The sequence below is a fragment of the Corvus hawaiiensis genome, chromosome 13 (assembly GCF_020740725.1).
Source record: "Corvus hawaiiensis isolate bCorHaw1 chromosome 13, bCorHaw1.pri.cur, whole genome shotgun sequence".
In the NCBI taxonomy this organism is placed as follows: domain Eukaryota; kingdom Metazoa; phylum Chordata; class Aves; order Passeriformes; family Corvidae; genus Corvus; species Corvus hawaiiensis.
This window is the reverse complement of record NC_063225.1, coordinates 14,446,925-14,473,812: the sequence shown is the minus strand read 5'-3', so window position 1 is coordinate 14,473,812 and position 26,888 is coordinate 14,446,925. Positions and strand designations below refer to the sequence as shown.

Below are 26,888 nucleotides of genomic sequence, written 5' to 3'. Positions count from 1 at the left end.
ATTCAGTGGAGAGGGATTTCAGGGAAAAACTTATTTAGATCATTTAGAATAATAAAATGACATATGTTAGCCTTAAGCATGCTTCGAATCTGTCTAGAACACCAATAATAGAAAGTTAATATGCAAACACTTATTTTATGTGTACACAGGCCATGATGAGCGGCTACTTTTTTTGTAGTAACCAAGTGAGCTGCTCATTGCAGTCTTAACGTGCTCTATATCCAGTATATGCTCAGGTGAATAAATCAAAAGAAATACAGAATGTATAATATAATCAATGATTTTCTTAGGGGGAAAAAAGACAATCTCAAAAAAGATAAGGATGATGTGAGATAAAAGAGAAGGAAAATAAATTATAGCCTCTTGAGTAAGAATTGTTGTCTCTTTTCCTGGTAAGAAATCATAGCAACTATAATCATTGTAGCTAAAAGCCAAAAGCATATTATATTTGACAGTTTTAATCTTGCTGTACAACAGGCCTGTAAAAAGGCATGAGTTGACTGCTTCTTCCATGTCAGATTTTCCTTGTGTATAAATGGAACAGCCATGCTATCCTTACAGGTCATCAGAATAGTCTTTCATTTGTTTCCTAGGGCCTACATCAGTGCAAGTGAGGTGCTCTACCGAAAATGTTACAGTAAAAGAAAAAATAATGCATTTAAACTGAATGAGCTGGTAAAAGAAACTGAAAGGTATAAAGTTTCTGCAGAAGCAGCATGATTGTCTGGGATAATAAAAATCTTCTGTAAACCTTTACTTAAACCAAACAGTTCCGTTTCTGTAATACTGATGGGAATTCAATTAATGGCAAATTCTCATCCATGCTGCTATAGATGGAGAAAACTCCATGTCACCCTGTCTTCGCAGAGCTTATGACAAACTTATGGTGGAAATGTTTGTGGATGCATTAGGACTCCACAGGAGTTAGCATGCTAAGAAGCACCTTGTTAATTCTAAGTCATAATGTAACCTTTCAGAGAAAACAATTTCAAAATAGTCTCATAAAGTTCTTGAACAGTCTATTATCTGTTCCATTTATTAAAAAGTGATTGAAAATTAACTACTGCCCAGCAATGCTGGCCATGAGTTAATGAGGACAAAGTTCTCTGCTGTGGTATGTAATGGTAGGAAAGAAAATCTGACATGGAAGAAGGAGTCAACTCATTTTTTTTACAGACCTGAAAGTTTTCTAAAATTCAAACCCCTCACCAGATTAAACTCTAAGACTGAAGGGAAAACCAAACATAGTTTCTAAACTTACCATTTGTAGCCAGATATTTGTTGTTAATACTTGATTCTTTTCATCCTGGAAAGAAGGATAATACCAGTAAAATGCATTTGACTATTATAAAATAGCCAGTTGTGCTAAAGTACCTTTCAAAGCAATGAGAATTGTTGCCACTTACTTATTGCAACAGAAGTTTTCACAGCTACTTTTTAATTTCAATTCGTATTACCACAGTCAGTCAAACTGTTTCCTGCGGGTATCCTTCTGCCATACTCTTCCCTGGGGCCCTTCTTCAATAAAGAATCTCCAAAGGCAAGGCAGATTAAAGCAGGGGCTGCCTGTATCACCTTTCGTAGGAGCAGCCCTCTCAGTAATTAACCTTATCCACTGGACATATGCAGACAGTAGAAAAAATAATGAGTAAAGTGTGGCTAAGCTCAGACAATGGGTATTGAGGCCATTCTGAGGAGCTTCTTAACAGACAAGTAGCACCACTCATGTCAGCAGAACTATACAAAAAGCGTTGCATCAGCTTTACCAGAAAACTCTTGTCAGGGCAGAATATTATTATTTTTTTAAGGCCTTTCCTCTGGACTTCTGTGACTATTTGATGTAAGTTCAGGTGACAGAGTAGGCATCTTAATGCTAAAGTTGTAGAGTTTCTTTACTTCTCAGACACAGGAAAATATCCGTGACCTTTTTCTGTGGAGGTACCGTAGCAGTATCCACCTGGGTTGTGTGAAGCTAATGGAATATAGTATGTATCCAGTCAGTATTCCACATTTTCCAATCTGAGCACACAATCCCTGTCCCAACACCAGTCAAAGCTCGATTTACAGTCTAAGTGTCATAGGAAATTCAGTCACCTGTACAGCCTCAACTGGCAGAGTTGTTCATAGGTGTAGACCTCAACTTATATCTGTCACTCTTGAACTTAAATGTTGTTCCTAAATGCCAAAAAATGGCCAAAAATGTCTAATCACATTTGATACAATAAAAAAACCCTTTTTAAAATAATACACTTTACTAAAGGTCAATATTTTTCCTCTTCTGCTCTTGTTTTGTGAACTACTAACCAAGAAGAACTCCTGAGAGACCTTTCATTGCAGCCATTTTAGATCAGCACAATAGTAGGAAGTTACATAGCATGCAAAATCAAATACCCTGCAAGGGACAATGGCATTTTTAAAACAAGAGAAGCCTTTTGAGGAGCAGCATCAGTAAATGTATGACAATGTTACTAGGTTGTGTATAATCACAACTAAATGTACAACATACAAACAAATAGAAAGATTTTAGATAAAGGTCACCAATGTTCCTGAATAAAGTCCACCCCCAAATGCACACTCCTACCTTGCTTTAAAACAAAAAGTAAAATAAAAAATATAAATAATCACAGACCACAGCTAGTCATTCAGTACTTTTCCTCTCTATTTTCTGCTTCATCACCTCCATGAACCTTTTTCAAAACTATCTCAAGTGAACAACTAATTTAAATGGCATCCTGCGGAAACAGGTCTCTAACCATTTGGTTTCAGAAATCCATTATTAAGCTCCACTGAATTTGCATGGTGAAGGCATTGCTGAAGATGTCAGCCAGCCAAAGCAGTAATTAATTTACAATAGTAGCTGTTATTCTCTAGCCACATAAACATTAATTTGGAACCTCTCTCAACAACCTGCTTATAGTGTTAGAGCACAACAAAAGTAGTTTGCATGGGATATTTAATTCATGAATGAAGAAACAATCCTTAAGAGATCATTCACATCATCATGAACTAAAGGCTATTGAGAAGTGTTGCCAATTAAGGACATGTAAAACCTACATGTTTCTATTAATCATAGCCAATTTTAGGTGAGATGTAATTACTGCCAATGACGACTTATCCTCCAAAGTTCGATGGTATTTTCTCAGAGCTCTGTGTGCTGTCCCAGGTGAACATGACAAGTTCCTATAAAGCAATGTCCCAGCTCAGCCCCTGAGCAAAGCTGAGAGCACCACTGCTATGCGGTTTCTCTGCACAGGCATAACTGGCAACTCAAAGGTGCAGAGCAATTCAGAATCCATTGTGTTGTGAGAAGCCTGTTTCAGGACTATTAGCTGAATGGCATGTACTCCTGCATGGTTAAATCCTGAGTTAAACTCTCATTTTATTCCCAGTGTGATCTCTTTCTACACTTGAATGGCCTCAGCTTTAAATTAGTGATGTTTCAAAAAGTCCTTTTCAGCAGCCAGAGATTGCACTGAAGCCAGAGTGTTGCTGGTGCTTAAGCTGATGCTGTGCCGCAGGGATGTGCTGGGAGAGCCTGAGCCCACAGCACAGGCACATGAACAACTTTAGGAGTAGCAGGAGGGAGCCCTACTATCAGTGCAGATCACAGACCCAGGCTAGAGAGCCACCACTGAGCACTCAAAGTAGCAGAGCTGAGGGGGACAGCAGACTTTTAAACCAGCTGTGCTGCTGGCAGGATGATTCAGCTGCCTGCCACTGCCAGGCACATGGCAGAGCCATCACAGGTTGGCATGCAGGACACTCTGCAAGCATATTCTGAAAGCCAAGAGTTATTCTGAAGTGTGATCTTTCACTCAAACCTAGCTCAAAGAGGCTATTCTGAGAGCACTGACTCAAATGTAACTTGTACTGTGAAGACAAGCCCTGCATGAAGATGGCCCATGCTGTTTTCATGGTGTTTCTTTCTGTTATTTGAAGCATTTAGAGCCTGAAAGAGGGTTACATATGAACTAAGTAATTTCCACTTGGATCGCTATATTTAAGGTTCCATCCGTGTTTGAATCATAAATCCTACCATTGCTCCTCACCTATAAAAACTTTATTGCCTGCTGAGGCTTGGTTTATAGCAGTGTTTTGGGTTTTTAATACTGTTTATTGGAGCAAACAATTTCCAACATTTTAGTCATTACTGGATTGACTCACCCATCACTAGCAGAAAGATTCTTATTTTAGAGGGCTTGTCACTCTCTGTATCCCCAGGTAAAGCTGGTGACAGGAGACATCCTGCAGGGTTTCTCCCTGCTTAGGAGAGTTTTTTGGACACTGTTTTAAATTCTTCACAGCAAACTACATTAACACTCTTCTCATCAGAGTTGTGCACTACCTCCCCATAAGATGATGGGTGGGCTTGCAATGCTTCATAGGACTTCACCAGTTTTTATCACTTCATTTTGTATACACTTAGAGAACACTTCATGTGTTTTGAAAACAAAAAAACAAGGTTGCTCCTATTAAAAACCCTTTCTACTATAAAGGAGGAAAGAAAAATGGCTTCACAATATTATCTGAGGTGTTGGAGAACCTTCCCAACAGAGAATGAGACCAGACACCGTATCACACTTGGATTGGTGTGGTTTTTCCCCCACGCCAGCTGCTTTAGGATACTTGCTGTTCAGACAGTACTGGCCAAGTAGCCCTGCTAATGGAGAGTTAGGTTTCCTTGGCACAGTGGGAGGTGGGTGGGAGGCTGCTTTGGCCTACTCTATCCATAACTACAGTCAGGATCTGAGAGGACAGATGGCAAATTGCTACTGCGTTGTTTGTCATGTATTTTGTGGCAGTGCAGTTAATGAAGGGAAAGTAGCTGACATCGGGAGACTTGAATGGTCCTTCATTCATTTTTGAAGGTAGAGGTAATAATTTCCACAGGTCTTTGAAGGAAATTGCACTGTCTCCATTTTTCCAGTTCCCACTCCTGCTATTGTCTGTTTTTTCAATTTATACAATCCATCAGACTGATCACCTTTGGAAACACAGTTACGAGAGTCTCAAATTATCCTTCCCTTACCCTGTGTTCATCAGAATATATAAAAGAAGAGATAGAAACTTGACAATGCTCTGTGAAGGGTGTAAGCCTGGACACTATAAACTTGGTAAGGACATGTGTCTTTTCAAATGGATTTCAGCACATGCAGCATCCACATTAGAAAAGCTATGCAGCAACTGCAACGGGAAAAATAACTGAAATAAAACTGCATGCCGAGAGAGTGGCATGCAGTGATGTGCAGCATCTAGCAAGAAACACATACTTCCCAGGGGACTAGCATAAGGTGATCTCCTGACTAAAATCTATGAGCTGTAATTTCTGCACTTCAAATTTAGATTCTTTATGTTTACATGGTTGAACCTCACCTAAGTTATAGATGAAGTTATGGCTCTTTGAACTGGGCTTCAATTACTTTGAATCTTAATAAAGACTTTGTAAGAACATTTTAAGACATCACTTGTTACAGCAGAATGCTATGTTCCTGATTGTTACCCTCTAGCAAAACTGAAGCTACTAACTGTAGTCTGAAGTTAACAACACCCTGACAGCCAGTGAGAGACACGTAAGACACTTTCTTTACTGATTTTCACTTTTGTGTGCTTGAATGTCATCCTACTGAAACCAGCAGGTTAGTCAGTTCATTAGCTCTTACTGTCTCAGCACTTGTTCATTAAACATTCTCAACATCTTCTGATCCACAATGTCAAATTACCTGTGCCTAATGACATTTCCCCCCCATCATTTACAATCCTGTTATGTTTAACTTTTGCTTGGGGTTTTCTTCCTGTTCTTTCAAGGTCATGCACTGAGCTCACTAAACTGTATCAGCTGAAAAAGCCTGAATTCCTACAGAATTAGTACTGAGAGGATGGGCTACAGGGTGAGTTAAGCACTCATAAAATGGCCGGGTGACAAAAGATGTCCTTATGTCCATACTTCAGGCAGCCAGAATGACAGGATGAATCCAAGATCCTCAGAAGTTATGGAGAGAAGTGAAAGGGCTGCACTTCCCATCCCTGCCCATGGTGCTGGTGCACAGCAGCACCCTGTGTGGCCAACCTGCAGGAGAGTCCAGAGGAGTGTCTCCATATTCCCCCACCTGCAGCCCTGAGAGCACCAAAGTGACCTCTCAGTCTTCCCACACTAAGTCACCCTGGGGGTCCATTGCAAATATCCTCTCCTCATGTGCTGAGGTTAAAGCTAAACTTTTCTATTAAAGGTGGCTCAAGGCTTCTTAGTCATGCTGGCAAAATTGAATTTTGCTATCTCAGTGGTGAGGATAAAAATCAGTTACTTAAAAAAGCCATCCTGGTGCTTCTGCAGGGACACTGAAATGAAGACTGCAACTGCTGGCCAAGGACTACCCCTGATCACCCATAGGTGTGGGCTGGAGCTGCAGCCAGTCTTGATCTTGAAGAATGTAGTAGAGGGAATTAAGAATTTTGGGGAGATTTGTATAGGAATAAAAAGCCAAACAAAGAGTTGTCAATGTGAAACAGGTTGTTCAAGCAGTATAAAGATGAAGAAAAAGTCAGTGTACATGATTTGTGAGATAAAAGTTTGGAATTCCTGATGCCTCTTCCCTACCTGACTTCCCTTTCACCATGAAAGAAATAGGCCAGTGCAATAACCCTTCACTTCTCCAGTGGTCAGCAATAGACCTTTTTATACAGTAAAATTATTTTGACTGAGCTTACAGCACATATTTCAAATTATGCAGAAAATGCTGTGTAAACAGTTATTCCCACTGCATAAATAATATTAATAATATTCCATGGTCCAGCATGTGAGACTCAACATCAGGAACAGACCACAGAATGTTTCTGATTTCTTAAAAATAGGTGCAAAAGACAGAAAATTATTCCATAAAATGTCAGAAGTGAAAAATATAAATTTTCACTGTTGCACAGCATTTTTTGAGACCATTTCAAACTTAAACACACATTTTTATTTGGTGTTCTGACTTTTGCCATACCAGTGACATTTTTGTATAAAAGCAGAGCTCTGGCATTTATGACTTAATCTTGTAGTGTTAGAGCCTCCTGCTGGGAAAGCCAGGCTCCTTCAAAACTAGAGCAACTGTTGCAAACTGTTGTTCAGCCGGAGTTGAACAGCACAGTCAGGATGTTGTGCCAGTTCTGCATGACCTGGCCTTGGGGTGTTAATGTTAAACGAGGGCCACTCCCTTCACATCAGCTGCTAATTTGCCCTGATTCTGTTGGTGCAAAGAATCTCCTGGAAAGTTGGTCCTCATTATTTTATACTCAGCCCCTAATTAGTGATGTTAGTGAAAGTTGAAAATTTTTAGGACATCACCTTCTTTTCCACCTTCCACTGCAAAGCAAATTTAGCCTGAGGTACCTTAACAGCTAGGATGATACCTGCCTGACTCTTGCCACCTGCTAACTCAGACTCTGGCTCCTTCAGACCTTTAGAGATAATTGCAGCTGTGCTCAGGATTTAGTTAAGTATCTCCTGTAGCATTAAGGTGAGTTTTATAGTGAAGTCTCCAAAACCCAGCCTGAAAATGTCTTCATTACTTGGTGTGCTTCTTGATCTTTGATTTAATTTTTTCTAGCTTTTTTTAATCAAAGAATTAAACTATAAAGGCCAACCAAAATGTGAGTAGTTAATTAAAATGAAATTTGATAACTTCTCTTCCACTGAGCTCTTAGGTTTTTTAGACTTGTGATGGATGGCATATGAATGGCTCTTCATACAGTCTGCATGCTGGAGGTCTTTGAAATAAAAAATGGCTCAGGAGAATTGCTCCTGACTGAGAAAAGTGGAGGTTTGTTGATAGAGATAACACAGATGGAACAGATTGCTGCCATTATCCATTTTGATTTTTTAAGAAAGTTGACTTTGGACTGTAAATTTAATGAGGAACAAGGCAATAAATGGCTATTCTGGGGCTAACTGTGATACTTAAGTGTTATATTTGGGAAACAGGCGGAGTTTCCCTCTAGGGACACCTCCTCCGCACATTAATTTGTGATACAGTGAGTAAAGTTTATTGAAGTCCCCTAAATCTTTAGCATTTTCCTGGTTTGGGCTGGTTTCACTTCTACCAAGAGAAGGGCCAGGCTGAGCAGGGCAGTGTGAGCTCAGTGTGGATGGAAAGCAGCCTGTGGTGCTGGATGCAGGGGGTCCTGGGACAGGGGGTGCAGAGGCTGTGCTTGAGCCACAGCGAGCTCCTGTTTCCATGGGATAGAAACTGCAGTAGGATGGTCTGCAAGTCACTAGGCCACACTCCTGAGGAAGAGCATCCAGCAGCTGGGAGGTAGAGAATGGAAGAGGAGGAAAGGAAACCTCCAGGTGAGAGTGGTGGACAGGTGCTCTAGTTTACAGTTCTGGTCTGTCTTTAACACTTCTGCCAGCACAGATTTAATACAAGGTTTACTATGAGCTTACACACAGTTACAATTCAGACTTAGTAACTGTAGAGTTTGACCTATGTGGAAGTCTGAAAAAAACAGGGATTTTCAGGTATCTGTTCTGCACAGGTATTGAAGCCTGGAGTTCCTCTGTCCCATGCACTGTTCAGGTGTACACAGAGTGAAACAAAACAGTGAGGAAGTAAACCTGAATACAACAGACAAGTATGCTTCTGCTTCAAGCTAAAGTTCTGTGGAAGTTGAAAGGTTTCTGAAGTTAAAATGCTAAAATATTACTAGAGCACTCTGTGCTGCTGGGATAGGAGGAGTAGATGTTCATTTTTGGCTTTTTTAATATCTCTTTTTTTTCTTAAAAATTAGAAAACTACAATTTGAATTTTACCTGGGTTAAGGTTGAGTTTGGAGTATGAGATAGAGAGTCAGATTACTTTGCTTAACCTAATTTGGGTGAACTCTGAGGGGGGTTGTTTGTTTTGCCTTTTTTTTTATAACTTGTGCTGTTTGTGTCTGAAAAAGGCCAGCATTTTCTCCACACCAACGTGTCTTACATGCTTTTGCAAAAAGCATTTGCTTTCTCCCCAATTACTTTATATTGCTTTAAAAGAAAGGCAGTTTACTCAGACCATACACAGGTCTCCCCAGATGGATGCAAATCCATCACAGCAAAAAGCTGCTGCAGAAAGAGCATAAAAGAGTGACCTTAACTCTGAGCACACCATCTGTGTGAGGAGCCTTCTTAGGATGTAGGAAAGTCTTTGTGTTCCAGATATGCTCTATTAGGTCTGAGTTGTGCTGCCATTGGCTGCACCAGGGCTTTGTCCTGGCAGTGGGCTGGAGAAGTGGCTTTCACAGAGTTCCAGGAAAAAGAAGCTGAGATTATAAATATGTGTAAGAGCCTCATGATGTACCATTTTTGTTACCATGGGGATGTAATTGTAACAGCAGTCTGTCTTCTTTTTTTTTTTTTTCAGTACATCATTGTTAACAAGAGATTGTATTTAGATATGAACACTTTCATCTTTGCAAAGACAAGCAGGGATAAGACATACAAAATGAGCAGAGTACAGCATAACTAATCACATACATCAGCATACCTTGTGTGAAAAATATATTTTTGAAGAGCAAGTTGTATTTTTCAAGTTACGTTATGAATTTCCATGATTAGTTGTAGGTTTCACTCAGTTCAATTTTTGAATACAGCATAGAGTTTAAAGTGCAGTTAAATTTATTGCAAACATGCAAAGTAATAACTGTGTTCTGTTGCTTTATTTACAAATAAGTCTTGATTCCAGTATATTTTGTAGCAGACTTCTGTTGAGAGGACTGAACCCTGAAATAGGCTCTAGGTGCTGATTACGATTGCCAGTCTGACACAGACAGGCATGTCAGTTCTGAACACGGAATTTGGGAACTACCAACCATTCCACAAGATAAGATCAAACAATAGAGCCCCCATAGCCCCACTCATTACATAGTGTTAAAACCAGAGGGAATCAAAGCCTTTGAACACTGAAATTGAAAGGTCAGGTTGTTACACTTGAATGTACCAGCAGACTAAAGTTGAAGGAAAGTGTGTGTGATTTCTTCAAGGAGAGAAGAGAAAGTTATGGGAGAAAAAAGAGCTGAACCCAAAGCTGTCTCTTCCTCTCCCTGTGTGTGATCGGAGCACACAGCTCCAGCACCAGCCTGCTGCTGGCATTCATCTATCCTATTTTTGTGAAGTGACAGCAACAAAAATTTCCACACCTGACCAGAGCACATTTTCCATGAGTTAGCATCAGCTGAAACCTTTGAGGAACACCAGAGCCACAGAGACAGAGGTATCGTACACAATCACGAGAAATAGCTCTGTGCACGACAAATGGACATATGTAAAGCCAGCTTCAGAGGATCAGACAGCACAGTGCTATTACTCATTCCAGAGAGTCTCTCTAACTATACTACATCCTACCTCCATCCTTCCAAGTACAGGAAAACTAAGCAAGAAGGAGTTGCTCCAAAATTCTTGTGGTATGTAACACTACCCATTATCTTCAATGTCTTGGGCTCTCTGTTCAATCTAGGATACAGCACAGACATCACCATGGCAATTAAAAAACTTCCTGGGAAGGGCAGAGTACAAAACACATTGCTTATCCTGCTGAATGTCTCTGCAACTCTTGACACAGAAGTATTGCTAAGAGGCTTCAATAATTCAAGAAGATGAATCGTATTACAGAGGTTCTAGTTATTCCTTACCCTATGTCCTCTGATAGACACATTTGAGAGTCCTCTTTTAAGGGTCTTCCTTTCCTGCTTTCCATGAAAATCCATACTGTCCCCAGTTCTCTTATATGCCTGTAGAGGATCACTTACAAAGGCACTGAGAAACTGTGAGCTTAGCTGAAAGGAATACTTTGATGGAAATCAACCACATCTCTGTTTTTTCACAAATGCAGCAAGCATCGACTGAAATGTCAGAACACCTACACGGTCCTTCAGGCTGCTTTTTCCGCAACACAAAAGAGCAAATTCTCCTCTGTGAAAAGATTATTTCTGTCTGTGGGGACAGAGATGGAGTGAGCTCTCCAAAATCCATAAAAATGCTCATCTGAATTTCTTGAGCTCTGCCAGTGCTCATTACTTTTTCTGTCCTCAATCTTGCATTTAGTTTTGGAGATGGTGGGTAAGAGGCTTCATTCCTTCCTTCCTTCCTCTCAAACCCTAAACCAGAACACTTGTGTAGTTACTGAGAGTAATTAAGGGGATGCTAAGCACAGAAATGTGCAAACACTCCTGACGGAATGCAACAAAAGCCAATAAAAGTTCGAAGTAGCAGTGCTGTATAATTAAACATGTGCATGTGTCCCCCAACTCTGCACATGGTTATTGATCATCTTCCCTTCAGGGTAGTTTTTTATGAGGAGCACACAAGGAATGAGGAGACAAGATTATAAACCAGGCAAATGTGGCTTCACATCACTACCAGATGATTTGGGAGAGATGAACTGGATGAATATCATATTCTTATCTTGCTGCCAATGAGCAGCAGCATGGCTTCATGCCATGCTCTTAGTGCTTCACAGTTAGCTGTTGTTGAAGCCAGGGTTACCAGCCTTTTCTTTTTACAAATCAAATTCTAGTTGCAGTAACAGGCATGAAAATGCAAGCACAAGTGAAGGTTAAATCTGAATAGACATTTACTTCAGGCTGCTTTTGGTTATTCTTGGAAAATAAATCTTTTAATTTTGAATAAATTAAAAATAAATTGGCTAACACAGTAAATTATTTAAGTAATTAAAATTCTAAGTGAATTTTAAAAGATTTCTTTTTCTATATAAGTGCTTGTACAAATAGGCTCCCCACTGCTGACCCATTGTGAGATTTTTTTTTTTTAATCTTTCTTTCTTTTCCATTTTTGTAACTCACAGATATATTTAGATTGGGAACAGTTGGATTGTTTAGTAGTCTATTCAGGCAAATACGGTGAAGAGTTCAGGAGAAACTGAAGAATTCACATCTGTATCATCTAAATTTGAAATAATTAACATTTGAATGTTTTTATGTTAATATGCTGTTAATAGATATAGAATTGTTTGCTTCCAATCCATTGACAATACTTTGTTCAACTGCTGTCAGCAATATTAGATTTGTAAATGACTGGAAACTTGATAGCATGTGCTTTGCTGAGAGAAAAGCAGACACTGTATCCGTGGGCCTCTGAGAATGCAGCCCTGAGCAGAGACAGAGAACAGAAACAGAAATACCACCTTGCTTTAGCAGCACTTCCTGCCTTCCCTTGCCATCATCCCCAAGATTGCTGCAGCACATTCCTGCCAACTTTTAGACTCACACAGATCACACTACAGGAGTGGGGCTGAGGCCGTGATGGTTACCTGGGAGTTGCTTTTCCCCACATAAATCACCCAGCCCACAGCATCCTCCCACAGCACTTCCAGAAGCCTTTCCAGAAAGGAAATGGGTTCAGCAGGGGCAGCCACCTGTATTTGAACTCCCTTCTCGTGCATGTTGACACTGCAGTCAGAGGCAAATCAAACCCAGGAGGAACCCAGACAGCTCCCATCTTTCTGCGCACAGCAGAAGAGGCTTTCCCAAGGAGCAGCACGTTTATGGAGCGTGTAATTGGTCTGTGCAAGCAGAGACCAAGCCACACACACAGGGACAGGGCTCCTCCTCGGCTGGGGCTGAGGCCATGGCTCTCCCAGGAACATGGCAACAGGGAAACCATTTACCAGGCACACAGGGCTGCAAAGGCTCATCAAGCACTTGTACTTTAGGGAGCCACATCCTTGGCCAGTGCAGGTCAGTGGAGCTCCACTAGCCAAGAACAAGAACATTTATGAAGAAAAATACAGGACTTTCAATCTTTTCATACAAATTACCACAGACCATAACAAGCTGATCCATACTGGTCAAAACAAAAGATATGAACTTGTGTATTAAATAGTGACATCCTGTATTGTCTAGTATTTGAACATGACAGTCTTTTTTAAAAAGAGGAACAACTCTGAATATTACAAGGAGTATATTCATTTCAGTCCCAAACATCTGTGAATTAAAAGCTTTGTATAAGACCAAGTATTAGCCAGATCTGACTCCCAGAAATTACATCTTGCACTGTGATTTTGTTTCATTAGCTGATTAGTGAGGACTACTAATAATTACTAGATAATGTGACTTTGCAGGTTCTGTTGTTCTAGTAAGAGGCCCTGTGTAAAATGTGAAGCCTTTATGTGGTGGGCCCTGTGCTCTACAACAGTGTCACAGAGGAGTCTGTTTGCTAGCACCTTAGCTGTGCTTTTCACAGGAAGGTTACAAGCCTTTTTCATCACAAGTGACATAGAAGTAGATGTTTAGTCACTTTTTAAGTTAATGGGGCATCCATACCAATGCAGTTAGGAAAAAAAAAAAGAGGCACTGAGTTTTTATGATTCGGGCTGATATTTGTATCACAAAGAATAAGAAAAATGTTTGAGAAACTGCTTCACCTAACTCCTATTAAGAAGAAAACCCACACAAACAGAAAAACCCCAGCTGATTTGTATTACAAAACCGTTCCAAACACCTCTCCTGTGGAACCAGAAAGCAGAATAGAAGTTCTGATTTTCACATACAATGAACATCTCTAATGTCCTCAAGCGAACTATTATGAGGAGGGTTTTTTTATAGCCTTTAGTCAGTCCCTTTTTCCTTCCTGCAAACTGTCTTTAATTAGTGTACATTCATTGCTTCCCATTCCAACCTACACATCCTCCTGTGTTTAAAATATCCTTCCAGACCTAACACTGGTTGAGAAGACTAGGTAAAAGAAAGATGCTGACAGAACAGTTTAAAAATCCAGAAGATATTTAGAAGCACAGGAAAGATGGACAAGTATCACAGAAATAAGGTTGCAGTTGCTCTTAGTATATTAATATCTCACCAGAGTAGGGTAGGGAGAGGTGTTGTCTGCTTGTTAAAGTAGATCAATTACCAGAATATTTTAGACTCTTGTCTGATCTGTTCTGCATATTTCATGGAAAAATAGAATACCCTGTTTTCTGTTATAACCAGTAACTTTCGTGGTATTAAACTAACTAAAAATATCAGAAGGCATATCGCAGCACCTTTCCAGTTTTCTAAACTCTAAGGAATAAATTGTGGTGGAATGGAAATGGCTGCAAAATAAAAGTGCAAACAATTTCTCCCTTTAGCATGGCAGGAAAAAAGATCAAGCCGCAAATTAAGAAGAAAATAAAGCTTGGAGAGATATTTTCTAACGTACACAAATGAATGCTAAAATTAAAAGAATAATGCAGATTTGATGAGCTTTTGCCACAGCCGTTGTTTGCAAAGAGGCTGCTGAGGCCTGATAAATAGCTTAGGAACCTTGTTAGCACCATTTTTCAATGAGCCTCTTGATTTTTTTGTTTTATTCATTTTTCCAGATTTAAATTTCTTTTTCTCTTTTTTTTTCTTGTTTTTTTTTCTTTTTTTGGCGGGGATGATGTTTGTTTTATAGTCTGTTTCTTTACAGAAGCTTTTCTGCTTCTTTGAATGACAGCATAATTTTCTTTTCAAAGTTTCAAAATATTTCACATTACTATCTTGCCCAGTGGGTCCAGGGTATTGGATTGCAAATACCGAATTGCAGATCCTTATGCAGAGCCTTTGCAAAGCATTGTATGTAAGTCATTGAAGTCAGCTGGATCACTTCACTGTGTAAAACGAAACAAGGACAAAAGCCCTTGAATATATAAAACTAAGTCATGCAAGTAACCAAGGGCAATGTAGGATAAGCAAACTTTGACTAAGTTCAGATAAATGTAAAAAAGTTTGCATGCTTTCATTTATCCTTTGGTCTGCACAAGTGAGCTGAACACCCTAAAGGAACAGGATTTCTCTTGAGATTCTGCTCCTGCTCACTACATACAAACAACTATTCAGCGCTTTTCTTTCCCCTAACTAGAAATTTTATACAAAGAAACAGGAGAAACTGGAAAATAAGCTAAAACTGTTGTATAGTAAATTATTTAATTAGCCAGCAAGTGTCTGCAGGAACCATGAAAGTTTCCTGACTAAACAGTGTTATGCAACATAAGTAAGAATTTGAGTATTCATGTAGATAAGTAGCTTAATTCAACTTCCTTAAATAAATTATTAAATGCTGATTCTTCAGCTAGTAAAAAAATTTAACTAATTTATGATCAGATTAGACCAAAATGGTCACACTCATACCCACCAGAATGTTTGTCACCATGAGTCTTGTTGAAGAAGTCACAAGCTAAGATAGTATTGGTCCAGCATTCTCCCAAGTTTTGCAACTTGAATCAGAGACAGACCTCGCTTGGGTTTTTTGAAATATATGACATGTTTAGTGAAGAACCACCACAGGTAGTTTTGCGAGCAGTTTAAGCTAATCTAAAGACAAAGTACAGGTCATGTAGAGAACTGACCCCCCAAAAAAGGATGAGGTAACTCTCAGAGAGGCGCTGGTGCAAGCCAAAGCTGTGGGAGCATGAGCCCAGAACTCAGTGAGATCTCTTCCAGTAGCAAAGGCCAAGATCAGCTTAGAACACTCCCAAAGTGCTGCCCCAAGTTCCACATAGAAAGCTGGTAAAAATTCTAGATTCAAACCAGAAAGCTGCAAATCTTAAATACTGAGAGTGAACCACTGACAGCTACTCTAAGAATGAGTTCTGCCACGTGGGTTTGCCAAGACTTCATTCTCTAGTTTTCTGCTATGTTATTCAGAAATATACACACCTTGCTGCAAATGGTCAAGAAATCTGGAATACTTCGCCGAAAGTATCTTTTTGTTGTGTAACCCATTTTACTGAAGAAGAAAAGGTGTCTCATTTTTCTAGAAGTGTTTTTTTAGTACTATTCCCAAGTTGAAAAATAGGAAGTTATGCTTAGATGTTTGGAAAAGTCTACCATGATGGAAGTTGAATACTGAAACAGGCTGCCCAGGAAGGTTGAGGAAACTTTTGCTGTGGAAGTGGTCAACACTTGACACAGTCCTGAGTAACATGATCTATTTAAGACATCTTTGCAGTAGGGGAGTGGACAAGATAAACTCTAGAGGCGCTTTCCAAACTAAAATAAGACTGTGATTTTTCTACTTACTTAGATAGCAGTAAAAATTGAGTTTGAACTATCGCTCTATATCTCAGTGTATTCCAATTTTTCATGTTTGTGTCTCTAAGCAGTCATTTGCAGTATAAATGTGTGACTCTTTAACATTAATTTCTAAGGTTTCATCTTCTGACTTTTGGGGATGAGATACCCTCCCATAAGTTTCTCTCAATTATATTAACTTACAGTTGATACAGATATGTCTATTGTACAAATGCCAGGCTAGGCACAAACTTCACACCCTCAACTCACTGCATTTGTTTTTCTATGCCATTCACTATTCTGTATGAGATACAGTAGAGTAGGAACAGCACTGCTGCTGTCTCTATTCCTAGTTTTCCCTCTAAACCAATAGGAAGTGGCTGAATATTCTCCTCTGATACTGTTATTGGGATGGATGTTACAAGAGAAAACAACACTGTTAGAAGGTATTTACCTCCATACAGTGTTTAAAAATGTGGTGGCTGTAATTTTTTCGGGTGTGGGAATTATATAATATCAGTGTATTTCAATAATCCGTTTCTCAAAAATGTGTATGCTGGAAATTTTCCTAAGCCTAAGTTAGGTTAAGATTCCGTGCCAGCACTGAAATACCAGACAAGCAGAAGCCAAAGACCAGTTTTATGTGCAGATTGAGGGGTTTCCATGAGGTGAGAAGTAGAGAAAAATATATAGCTTCTCTACATCCTATTCTTTATTTTCACTGCCATTGTACTGAAGCTATGACTCTGAGCAGCCATGCCCATCCATTAGCCCCTCTTCCTCTCCTTCCACTAAGGTATGTCTTAGTCTTTGTCTCAAGATTTTTCTTTTTGAAGTCCACTTTTTCAAACCTCTTACATTCCATTTTGCATCCCATCCTCTTCCACCTTTCTTCCAAATTCCTTTGCTGTGTCTCAGGCCTACCACGTACTCCCTGTCTAAGCACTCCCTTAGTTTCCTAGCTCTCCTCTTGGGTCATGCATCCCCAAACTGCGTTTTTCTCATGCTGCCACTGTTTTTCCTCCCCATTTAGAAACATTTTGTATGATTTACTATGCCAGCTTGCATTCTCATTAGACAATTAAGTAACTATTTTCTAGTGAACTACACTAAGCTGGGGCAATTGGCACTTAGAGATCTCTCATTATGTACTGCTGATACTAGCATGCATATTAATGTGCAATACCATTAAAAGAAAAACATATCTACAACCATGGGGTAGAAAATTTCTAGTTTTAATAGGACAGGTTAAAACTAGAAGTGTAAGGTAGGAAACATCTACTGTATTTAGAAAAGATTTCATATACTGTCTCCCTTTTCCTGTCAGCAAAGTCTGAGTGGAATGGAAGAGACTTCACATAAGGAATAGCAGCAACCAGGATCCAGCCTGGCTCAATCTGTTCTAGGAGGGATTTGATGGATTGGCTCTGGAGAGGTCTCACTCCCAACTAGACTCAGAGGCTATCAGCTGAAAAGCCATTAAAGTGAATATATGAACTACAGGAAAGTATGATGGCGACATGTTTTGTTTCTAGCTTGTTAAACCAGTAATTGTTATTGCAAGTAGCTGTCATTCCCACCAACATTTGCTTCTTGTTGACAATGAAGAAAACTCATTTGTTTAATAGCTTGAAGCTTAATTTACTTCATGGTTGGTTTCTTTCTTTGGCTGTCAATCCCAGATCTCTGAGAAAGAAATGCAGTGAGTTTTATGGCAAGCAGAATGAGCTGTAACTAAACAGCCAGTACAAAAACTAAGGTTTCTGACTGACTAAGGGGGTTTCTTGAAAGGGACATAGGATCAAAAGCGCCCTTTTGAACCGTATTAGCCAAGACTGCCAGTCATTGAGTACACCCAGATTGGCTAGTGATCTGTGGGTATTTTCCTTTCATTTTGTATGGGTTTTAATTCCATTTGACAGCTCCAGAAGAAATTAGCTCTGTGTCTTGAACTTTAGGCATCTGATGGGAAGATAATGGAATTTTGAGGTTAACTACAGTTTTAAGACTGTAACTTCCTTATTCGCTGTCATAGCTAGTTGAATTCAGTAAAAACAAACACTGTAAAGCCACTTATACGTTGAATTGCATCTCTGTGCTACTGTGACAGAGTGAAGCTTAAATTAGTCATATTTGAACCCAAAATCATCCTACAGTGCATTGTACAAGTACAGCACAGGAATATCTCTTGATATACTAACCAAGTGTGGTTGCAAATACAGTAGCTATTTAAGCATATAGAATGTAGCTATCTTGTCTACATACCAAAAGGAATAACATAACTTGGATTTTGGCCATGATTTCCTCTCCCCTCCATCTTCCAAAATAGGCAGCTCTTAAGTGACCACCAGAAATCAAGAACTTTGGTTTTGCAAATCCCTCCCAGACTACACTGCTTGTTGGTTCTAAGGACAGTTAAGGATTCCAAAGGCAAAGTGTGCATTTTGAGCTCCCTTTGAAATATTTTGTACTGCTAAAAATGTTGGGAATTTTTGACAAGAGATCTAAGAAAGAGATAAACTGTACTTCTAAGTTTAGTTCTTTAAAGAGGCAGACAAAATTTGGCATTGTGTCTTGAATTATTTGTGCTTTCCAAATTCTTGTAATCTTTCTTTGCTATCTAAAATGTCCTTTCTAGGAAGGAAAAATCCACCCTTTGAAAGAGTTTCCTAGAAAGTTACAGACTTACCACATCCATGATCTGCATGAGGCTGAGAGTGAAATAGACAGTGAGTGGCTGGGAATCATTTGCAACTGGTCGCTCCAATGGATTATAATTTTTCAGCAGCTCCTTGTAGAGCTTCCTTTGGAACTCTCCTTGCAGGGACTCTTTGGGCACAGGAATAAACAGACAAATAATAAGGATTCTACATCAGAAAAAGCTCAGGCATGCTTTTTCACTCCTATCAGATATTATGTATCTATTATTACACCTGCTGCACTCCCAGAAAAATGCCACTGTATTTCAAATAGTTCATTAGCTACTGCAACAAAATCCTAATCACAAATGTTCATCCCAGCCTTTAAGGGGGATTGCCTCTTTGATCAATTCTTGACTGGCCAGGAGCGATACATTCTAAATGCTAATGATGCTTTCTCAATGTATGCACCATTCGATCCAGCAGCAAGAAGTGATGAAGAGGAAATACAGTACCTGTGATTTGACACCTGTCCTGGCATAGCTATAACCAGAAAAGCAGAGCAGAGATACGGCAGAGGGCATCAGTAAGACAATGGGAGAAAAATGGCCACAGGTTAGATTGAACATCGCTCTCAGGCTGCTTCAGACAGAGAACTCTTTGGGGCAAGTAGTCTCCGCTTTGTTCCCTGTTCATTAAGTGGGGTACGGGGTCCCTGGCAGAGATGATAGGCACTACATTAATATACATGCTAGTATTCGGGGATTTCCGTCCTTTTTACACTTCAAATCCAAGGAGGATTCTTAGTCTGCCGTCTTTCTGTGGAGGGAAGGAGCAGGTCTACATGACTAGAGCAGAGTAGACCAGGGACAGAGGCAGTTGTCGAATGAAGGGAAATGTGCGACAGGGTAGGAACAGGTGCTCTGGATGTGAGCTCTCCCTGTCCCACTCCAGACGGACTTTCCTTTTCCCAATTTTCTAGTCCTGCACTCCCCTCACAGAAAACCGCAGCCTCTGCCCTGGGGCAGCCACCATTTAAGTCCCTTGACGGAGTTCGCTCCCCCATCCCCACCGTCCGTTTCCCGTGTCCCTTCCCAGCAGGTCCCAGCGCCGGCCAGCCCTCAGCGCGGCCCGGGACGGGGGCGAGCCCCGCCGCAGCGGCGAGGCTCGGAGAGGGGAGAAGGGGACGGCCGGGGCCGGAGAGCCGCCGTGCCGGAGAGGACCCGGGGCAGCCGTCCCCGCCGGACCCACCCGCCCCGCCGCGGCTCCCAGCGCTGCCCGCGGGGCCGGCGCCCACTCACCGTGCACGAGCCCCGCCGCCGCCAGCAGCCACACCGCCAGCTCCTGGAGGCCCATCCCGGGAGAGCCGGCGCCGCGAGGGACGGACACGCCAACAGCAGCGGCGGCTTCTCCCGCCGCCGAGCCCCGCCAGCCCCGAGCCGCCGGTACGGGCCGCTGGGAGCCGCTGGCGCCCCGGGCACCTCCGGCAGCTCGGCCCCTTCCTGCGCCCGCACCGGAGCTCGCCCTACGGCGCTGCCGGCCCGGGCGGAGCGGAGCGGAGGGATGCTGACGGCCCGCCTCCGCGCCCTTCCTCTCGCCTGATGGATTTCCCTCCCTTCCCTAATCCTCGAGCGTCTCCGGGCCGGAGGGGAGGGAGGGGAGCCTCTCGCAGGCTGCTGCGGCAGCCGGAGTGATACGGTGCGGCTCGGTGAGGGGGCCCCGGCATTATAGAGCCGAGAGCGGGGGCGGCCCCCTCCCCTGCCGAGCAGCCGCGCCCGCCCGCACCCGCTGCCCTCCCCGAGCCCGCAGCGGCACCGCGGGGAGCCCCGGCTGCCTGGGGACGGGAGAACTGGGGAGGGGAGCCGGACGGCCGCCCCGGGGAGCACACTCTGCCCGCGCTGCCCCAAAAGCCGAAGGGCATCAGCCCCCCTCACCCTCCACCCTCCTCAGCCCTCCTCGGCACAGGTCATTCTCTTTCGCCATCGGCAGCGGCTGCTGCTGTTGTGGGAGGCGTGAATTAGCCCAAAGGGCAGCACAGTCCCCCGAGCAGGATAACCGCTGCCGGGGGTGAGGCGGGCAGCGGACGGGGAAGGCAGCCGGGATAGGGACCAGGGCAGGGCCAGTCCTTGCTGGCATCAGCCAGCAGCTTGGCTTAGGTCACATCTAGAGGAGGAGGGCAATGGCCAAAATGGCTATTAAATGTCCAGCAGACATGCAGGGCTGATCATCTCAGTTGCTGGATGTTTTGCCTAGATATGGGAAAAAAGCCATGGCCGAGGGGCATTGTGTTTAGTGCTTGACAAACACGTGACAGTAAAATGGTGGCTGAGCTCCTGCCTGGTACAGGTATAATGCGCCACAGTTGGAAAGCAGGCCCAGAAAATTCAGTGCATTTTGTTGATTGTCTGGTTCCCATCTGCAACTCTGAGTGCAATTTTGAGATCATGGATGGGTTTTTTCAGCTTCAAATCCAGTTGCTACATTTAATGAATGTCCTAGGCCACTGCACTTAAAAAAGAATGGTATTGAAGAGTGTCATCATTTGCAAGGGGTAACTAAGTGCTTGTTTTTCAAATGACCATCAAACAGCTGTTTATTAGTCCATGTTAATTCTCAGCTTTAAAAATCCAGGTTATCTGTTTTAGCTTAAGCACTGACCTAATTTATGTAGCTACTGTTTAATTATTTTTAAATGTTGAGCACAAAAGCAGATTCATCTTGGGGCAACCTGAATAGTTAACCACATTGGTGCATCATGTGTTTCAGCTGTCACATACAGCAGGACTGAAACCTTCCGCTTTGCAAATGAGCCAGCAAACAACTTCACCAAGGGGTAACGGAAACGAGCAAGTGGTAAAGCTAACTCTCCAAAAGCCAAGTCATAGATGGTGGTTTTTTGGGTTTTGGTTGGTTTTTTTTCCATGAGATACTGACCTTTTTAGACCATCCAGCAGACAGAAGCGAGTTGCTAGGGGAACTCTGTGTTATTTGCAGAAAAAAAAGGGTTATTATTCATTTGTACTTCAACCTTCCCGTGGCAGTGCTCTTAGTATCTGGATTTTTGCCTTGTCTCATTTTGGAAAGAAGACGCATTTTCTTTCCTTCTTCTCCTGTTATCCACTGCTGGTTTGGACAGGTGCCCCAGATATTTTTGGGTGTTCAGTAGACAGCATGAATTGTTCAGGCAAGAAATTTGGAGAGGAGATCTACAGTTCATGGCTGACCTCTACTGTTGGCTCATTTTTTTGCTCTACACGTTTCTTTGTTGACAGTTGCCTTATTCCCTCCCCCATGATGAACACAGGGTCAGCATCCACCACGCACAGCCCAGGGTCTCCAGGGCTCAAAAGGCAAACCCTGCAGGGGATGGTGCTGAAACCCCAAACTCCTGTAGTATAAGCAATGAAATAATAATTTGTAACTATTACTTTGATAAATCTTGATTTATATTTTATTTGTGGCAGTCTTGTTTTCATCTGATGTTAGCAAATTGAATTTTATAGGCACTTCAGGAATTCATCTGATATTCTTTAATAGCAATCAGCACCTCAGCTCCTTGATTAAACTGTGCTCAATCAGGTGCATTCCTCTTAAAGGTTTTACCTTTCAAGTCAGAGATTCTGCTGTGAATGCACACAAATGGCAAGAAAAGGACTTACCTGCTTTCTGTAGACATCCTGGTTAATACAAGTTAATTTCACGAACATTTATAGATATTGTGTAGATACTAGCAAAGAAAGGTTAACAAACACCATACTGAAGTCCTCTAAAAGCCTTTATTTATGGCGCTGGTTGTCTTTGTAGAATCTAGTGTTTACAACTCAAAAGCAAGCCATACAGTCTGTGGCCAGCAGAGGCTCTTTCTCTGCCTCCAGGGCCCACCGGTGACAATACCCACTCTTCTCTGAGCTTTGATTCTTCTCTCTGTTGTATGCTATCCGGCCAGATGATTTGGAGGCAGTTGTTTCCTCTCCCTAGATGATAACTTCTTAGACACAATGATGAATGTGAGTCCACTTTACAGGCTGTAAAAACGATTACAGCCTGTTACAGGCTGTAGAAACGATTGTGGGTCTCCCAGCACACCTTCCACAGTTGGATGCTTGCCAGAATATAAACAAGCCCTTAATGTCTGTGTCTCATTTACATGGGACATAATTAGAGATGGCCAATTGTGTGTCTGTCTGTTTATGAATAACCAATTGCTCAAGGACACAACATTATGCACAGATCACATGTCATATATTGAGGTCAGGCATAAGAAAATACGTGTGTGGTAGTAGTGTGCATGTAATACTGGTGTGCTGTTTATTGCTTCTTTATCTGATAAGCAAAAAAGTAAATACGTCCTTGTAAAAAACGCTTCACTCAAGTACTATTTCAGGTCTATTTTGAGTCTGAGTGAGGCACAGAGTTACTACAGAAACAGTTACAGGATTCTGAATGTGTCTATAGAAGAGACTCTCATCATGACTGTAAGATGTTTGTTTATACCCAAATACCATCTTCCTAGTTCAGTTTACAAGGCTAATCTCATGCTTTGGTCAGTGAAAAGAGCCAGGGACTAAAGAACATTCAGAATGACTCGTGCAGTCACTACAAGATGTTGCAGTTGCCCAGGGTTTATAATATCCCAGAATTGCAAGGAATATCCTCTTTTTCTCTTTGAACAGATTTGCAGATGAACAAAATCATGCATCTTCCTAAAGTGACGGAAGATGATAAAACAGCCCTGAGATGAGGCTGATAGTGAAGAAGTGACCATCTCGTACTGTATCTATCTACCGTGACTGCAGCACCTTCTGAGTTTGATCTAATTATTGTGCACCTGCAATGACCTGGGGTACCCATATCAGAAAATAATCTGCTTTTCCTTATTTTTCCTTCTTTTTAGAGAAGAAGGTAGAATAGGCTAGGATTTTAAATGATAGCTTATAGCATGTGTTAGATGCCTACGTTTTTGTGAATATTACTCAAATTAAATTACCTCTTGTTATCTGGTTGGGGTTTTTTCCCTTTTTCTTAGGTAGTCCTAGTAACTGCATCTCGTGTTATTAGTTATTCTCTGTTGTTTACTTTGCCCAGTGATAGTCTCAGGGATTGAGAGCGAATATGTGACAAGCTTGATTTTTTTCTGTGAAATGTCCTGAAACATTATATGGTTTCTTTCTTGCAGGAGGTAGCAAGTAGTTTTGATGCTGAGTTTCTATTGAAGGATGAATTAGCCATCTGAAATACGGTTAATTTTGTCATTAAACTTTATATTCTCTACACCCTAACTTGAACAGAGGTTCACAAAGGCAGTCTCTTCCCCCAGTTCTTAGTTCCTACACCAGTATGTGATTTCCAGAAAATGATCCATTCCCCAAATGATCTTCTGTTGGGAAGGATAAAGAAGAGCACAGACTAGTCTATTGTTTAAAAATAAGAAAGCTGCTGCCCTGCCACTTTGTAAAAAGTAATTACAGAGAGAATGTTTCTGAACAGTACTCAGATGTGAGGAATAAGGATTTGTCAAATTTGCCTAATGACTGTGTAACTAATGAGTAAGACCTGTGGTCATTTACGTAATGCAAACATGTTTCAGAACTCATACTTGTCTTTTATTACTGTTAGCCTACACTCACATTGAAGTGTGAGCATATTGAACAACAGTGGCAGCACCACTGTGTTACTGTGAATGAAACATCTCAAATGCTATAACTACAGATATTTCTCAGCATATCTGCCCTAAAGGTGTTTTTCTCTGTCCAGAGAAATATCACAGGTTTTCACTGACATCATGCTCAGCACGTTTGCACTTTGATTTCTGTTCTTCTCATTTCAGCCTCTGTCAGGTCCTTCTGATGCATTTTGTAATTCCAGGGCTTGGCATTCATTTCTCAATGACATACAATTCACATTACAGATTCGCTTTGCCATCTTTTTGGATGAGTGTGAACAACAGAAAGTTGACAAAACTGCTTTTCTTCACCCTGGTTAATTTTAAACAACTACATAATTTAGGGTTCACAGAAGCTAATTAAAGTTGACAGGAAATCTGCATTTTAGGCCTACAGCTTTAACAGATCCTCATCTATAAGCATCTGAAGATCAACCTTATTTATCTTGTCCTAAAGCAACACACTAGAAATTTTTCTTTCCTGAAAAAATTACCATCTGCTGCAATTTAAATAACTAACATGAATTCCACAGAAATGGTCACTCGATCTGTAAAGACCATTCCAATAAGGCCTTTGACCATAAAGCTAAGCTCAAACCCTTTGTAAGACAGAATGTTGTAGCAAAACTGAGAGCAAATTCATTTGAACTTTGGCCTTATAGTTCAGTCTTGCAAATCCAAATTTCTACAGCCAAGATTTCTAAAAAGAAAAGTAGTCAGGGTGCCCTCATCTGCTAGAGAATACTGAATTTTGGCCTTTAGAATCTTAATGGTTAAGTTTCAGTTCATCGAGCACATACATTTTTAATATGACTTTGGGGAGAAAGAATTTTTAATTTTTTGTCTTGAAATGCATGGATTACAAATTTACAACTGTATTTCTTACCTTGCATAAAACCAGCACTTCCTAATATTCCTTCCTAACTTCTCCTGCAAAGAAAGCCTCAGTATCACTACTAAGGACATCAGTCCAGTCCTTGTATGATTTATTTTAACCAGTCACTGGTGAAGTTAATGTTTTTCAAGCATGTGCAACAACAAACATCATGTATCATCTTCTATTTTAAATGAGATCTTATCCTTTCTCTATAATTGCCCCTCTATACTGGCATAGCACACAGAGCAGCAGCAGAGCTACAAAGGGCAACTGCCCTGGTGAGTCGCTGGAGACCAGGGAGGAGTTCAGAGAGGAATCCAGGGAGGAATTCATTGCTCTCAGCACTGGAGAGTGGCAGCCAGTCATGGCTCAGTGAAAAATGCTGTTTATCTCCAGCCAGCTGGTGACAGTCCTTCATGGAAACTGTTGCAAATGGAAGCATTCAGAGAATGGAAACAAAAATTAATAATTTTTGTTGTCAGAACACAGCATATTTGGAGGCTGTGGATCCTTTAGAGACCGGCAGATTTTCAAAACGCAATTCTTTATTGGACTCAAAGGAACTCTCAAAGCAGCTGCTAGATTGTTTCACTGAGGAAGAGCTGTGGACCTCTGGAGGAGGAACTGAAACTACTTTAAATATAGGGTTTGATGGAAAATTCACGACAAGCAATTCAAAATACTAGATGTGATCTATTTTATCTGAATCCCTTAGAGAAACACAGACTTCATTGGTGTGTTTCTGGAGCACTGAAGACAGGTTGTGGGTTTGCCATGTTCAGGAATAGAGGCCACGTTTTTCCGCATGAGCAGCACGTCATGGAGCAGCCGTGCTCTGATTTCCCAAACATGGCAAATGAAAGCAGCAGAAAGTGCCTGCTGGCTCCTAGGCTTGCTGAAATGGCCAAGTGTGTGGGAGTAGTGGATGCCTCTTCCAGCTGGCCTTCTGATGTTATTGTTTGTGACACAGTCAGGGGGACTTCTCCCTACTCATTCCTGGTTTCAAAGCCCAGGCGGTCTCCTCATTATATCAGCTGCAAAGCCAGTCAGCGTAGGTGGGTGTACCAAGTTTCAGTAGCACAGCTCAGGGAGCAGAGTTGTCAGGGAAGTGAGAAAGCACATCTCAAGCCCCCAGTGCCCAGCACTCCTCTACCACAAGCCCTTGCTGATCAGCCAGAGACCAGGGCTGGTGCAGGCGGGTGAATGAATGTCTTGTAATCACATATTTAAGTAGCAGATAGGAAATACAGCCCTTGGTCATCTGTGATTCATCTCCTCAGCACTGGAGAACCTGACAGAGTAAACGACCGAGTAACAGCCCCAGCACAGATGTCTGAGGAACCATTTCATGAGCCAGTTGGGGGGAAGCAATCACAATAGACACATGCACAGAGGGAAGACTTTTCCAGCAACAGACCTGCCTTTGATTTTGGTGATAGTTAGCTCTCACAATAAAACTTCTCTCTTTTCCAATGACATCAAAAGGGTTTTTGTTACTCATGGGTGAATGCAAATTGCTTTCAGTGTATTTTTCTTGAACTAGATTTAAAAGACCACAGATAGTTCATACATTTATTATGGACAATTTTTTTCTAAAACTTCTTTTTATTATCACAGAGAGGATGAAAAAAGGGAGAATGGGGACAGAGAGAGAGGAAGCAACTGTCTGGTTTTCTCAATGCTTCTAATTAGGTAGGAGGATTTT

General features: G+C 41.4%; 1 protein-coding gene across 2 annotated transcripts in view; it reads right to left on the bottom strand.

Moving 5' to 3' along the window:
- CHRFAM7A (CHRNA7 (exons 5-10) and FAM7A (exons A-E) fusion) overlaps positions 1–20,394 on the bottom strand; it is a 38,094-nt gene extending 17,700 nt beyond the window's left edge. The window contains exons 1-3 of one of the 2 annotated variants that reach the window (XM_048317786.1): positions 19,946–20,394; positions 18,695–18,834; positions 1,262–1,306 (exon numbers count right to left, since the gene is read on the bottom strand). In XM_048317786.1, coding sequence (XP_048173743.1) covers positions 1,262–1,306; positions 18,695–18,834; positions 19,946–20,000 — 240 coding nt within the window. In that variant the 5' untranslated portion in view covers positions 20,001–20,394. Of the gene's footprint in view, positions 1–1,261; positions 1,307–18,694; positions 18,835–19,945 lie in introns of those variants that run through there. The other variant, XM_048317787.1, reaches the window with a different exon arrangement.
- Between the last annotated feature and the right edge of the window lie 6,494 nt (positions 20,395–26,888).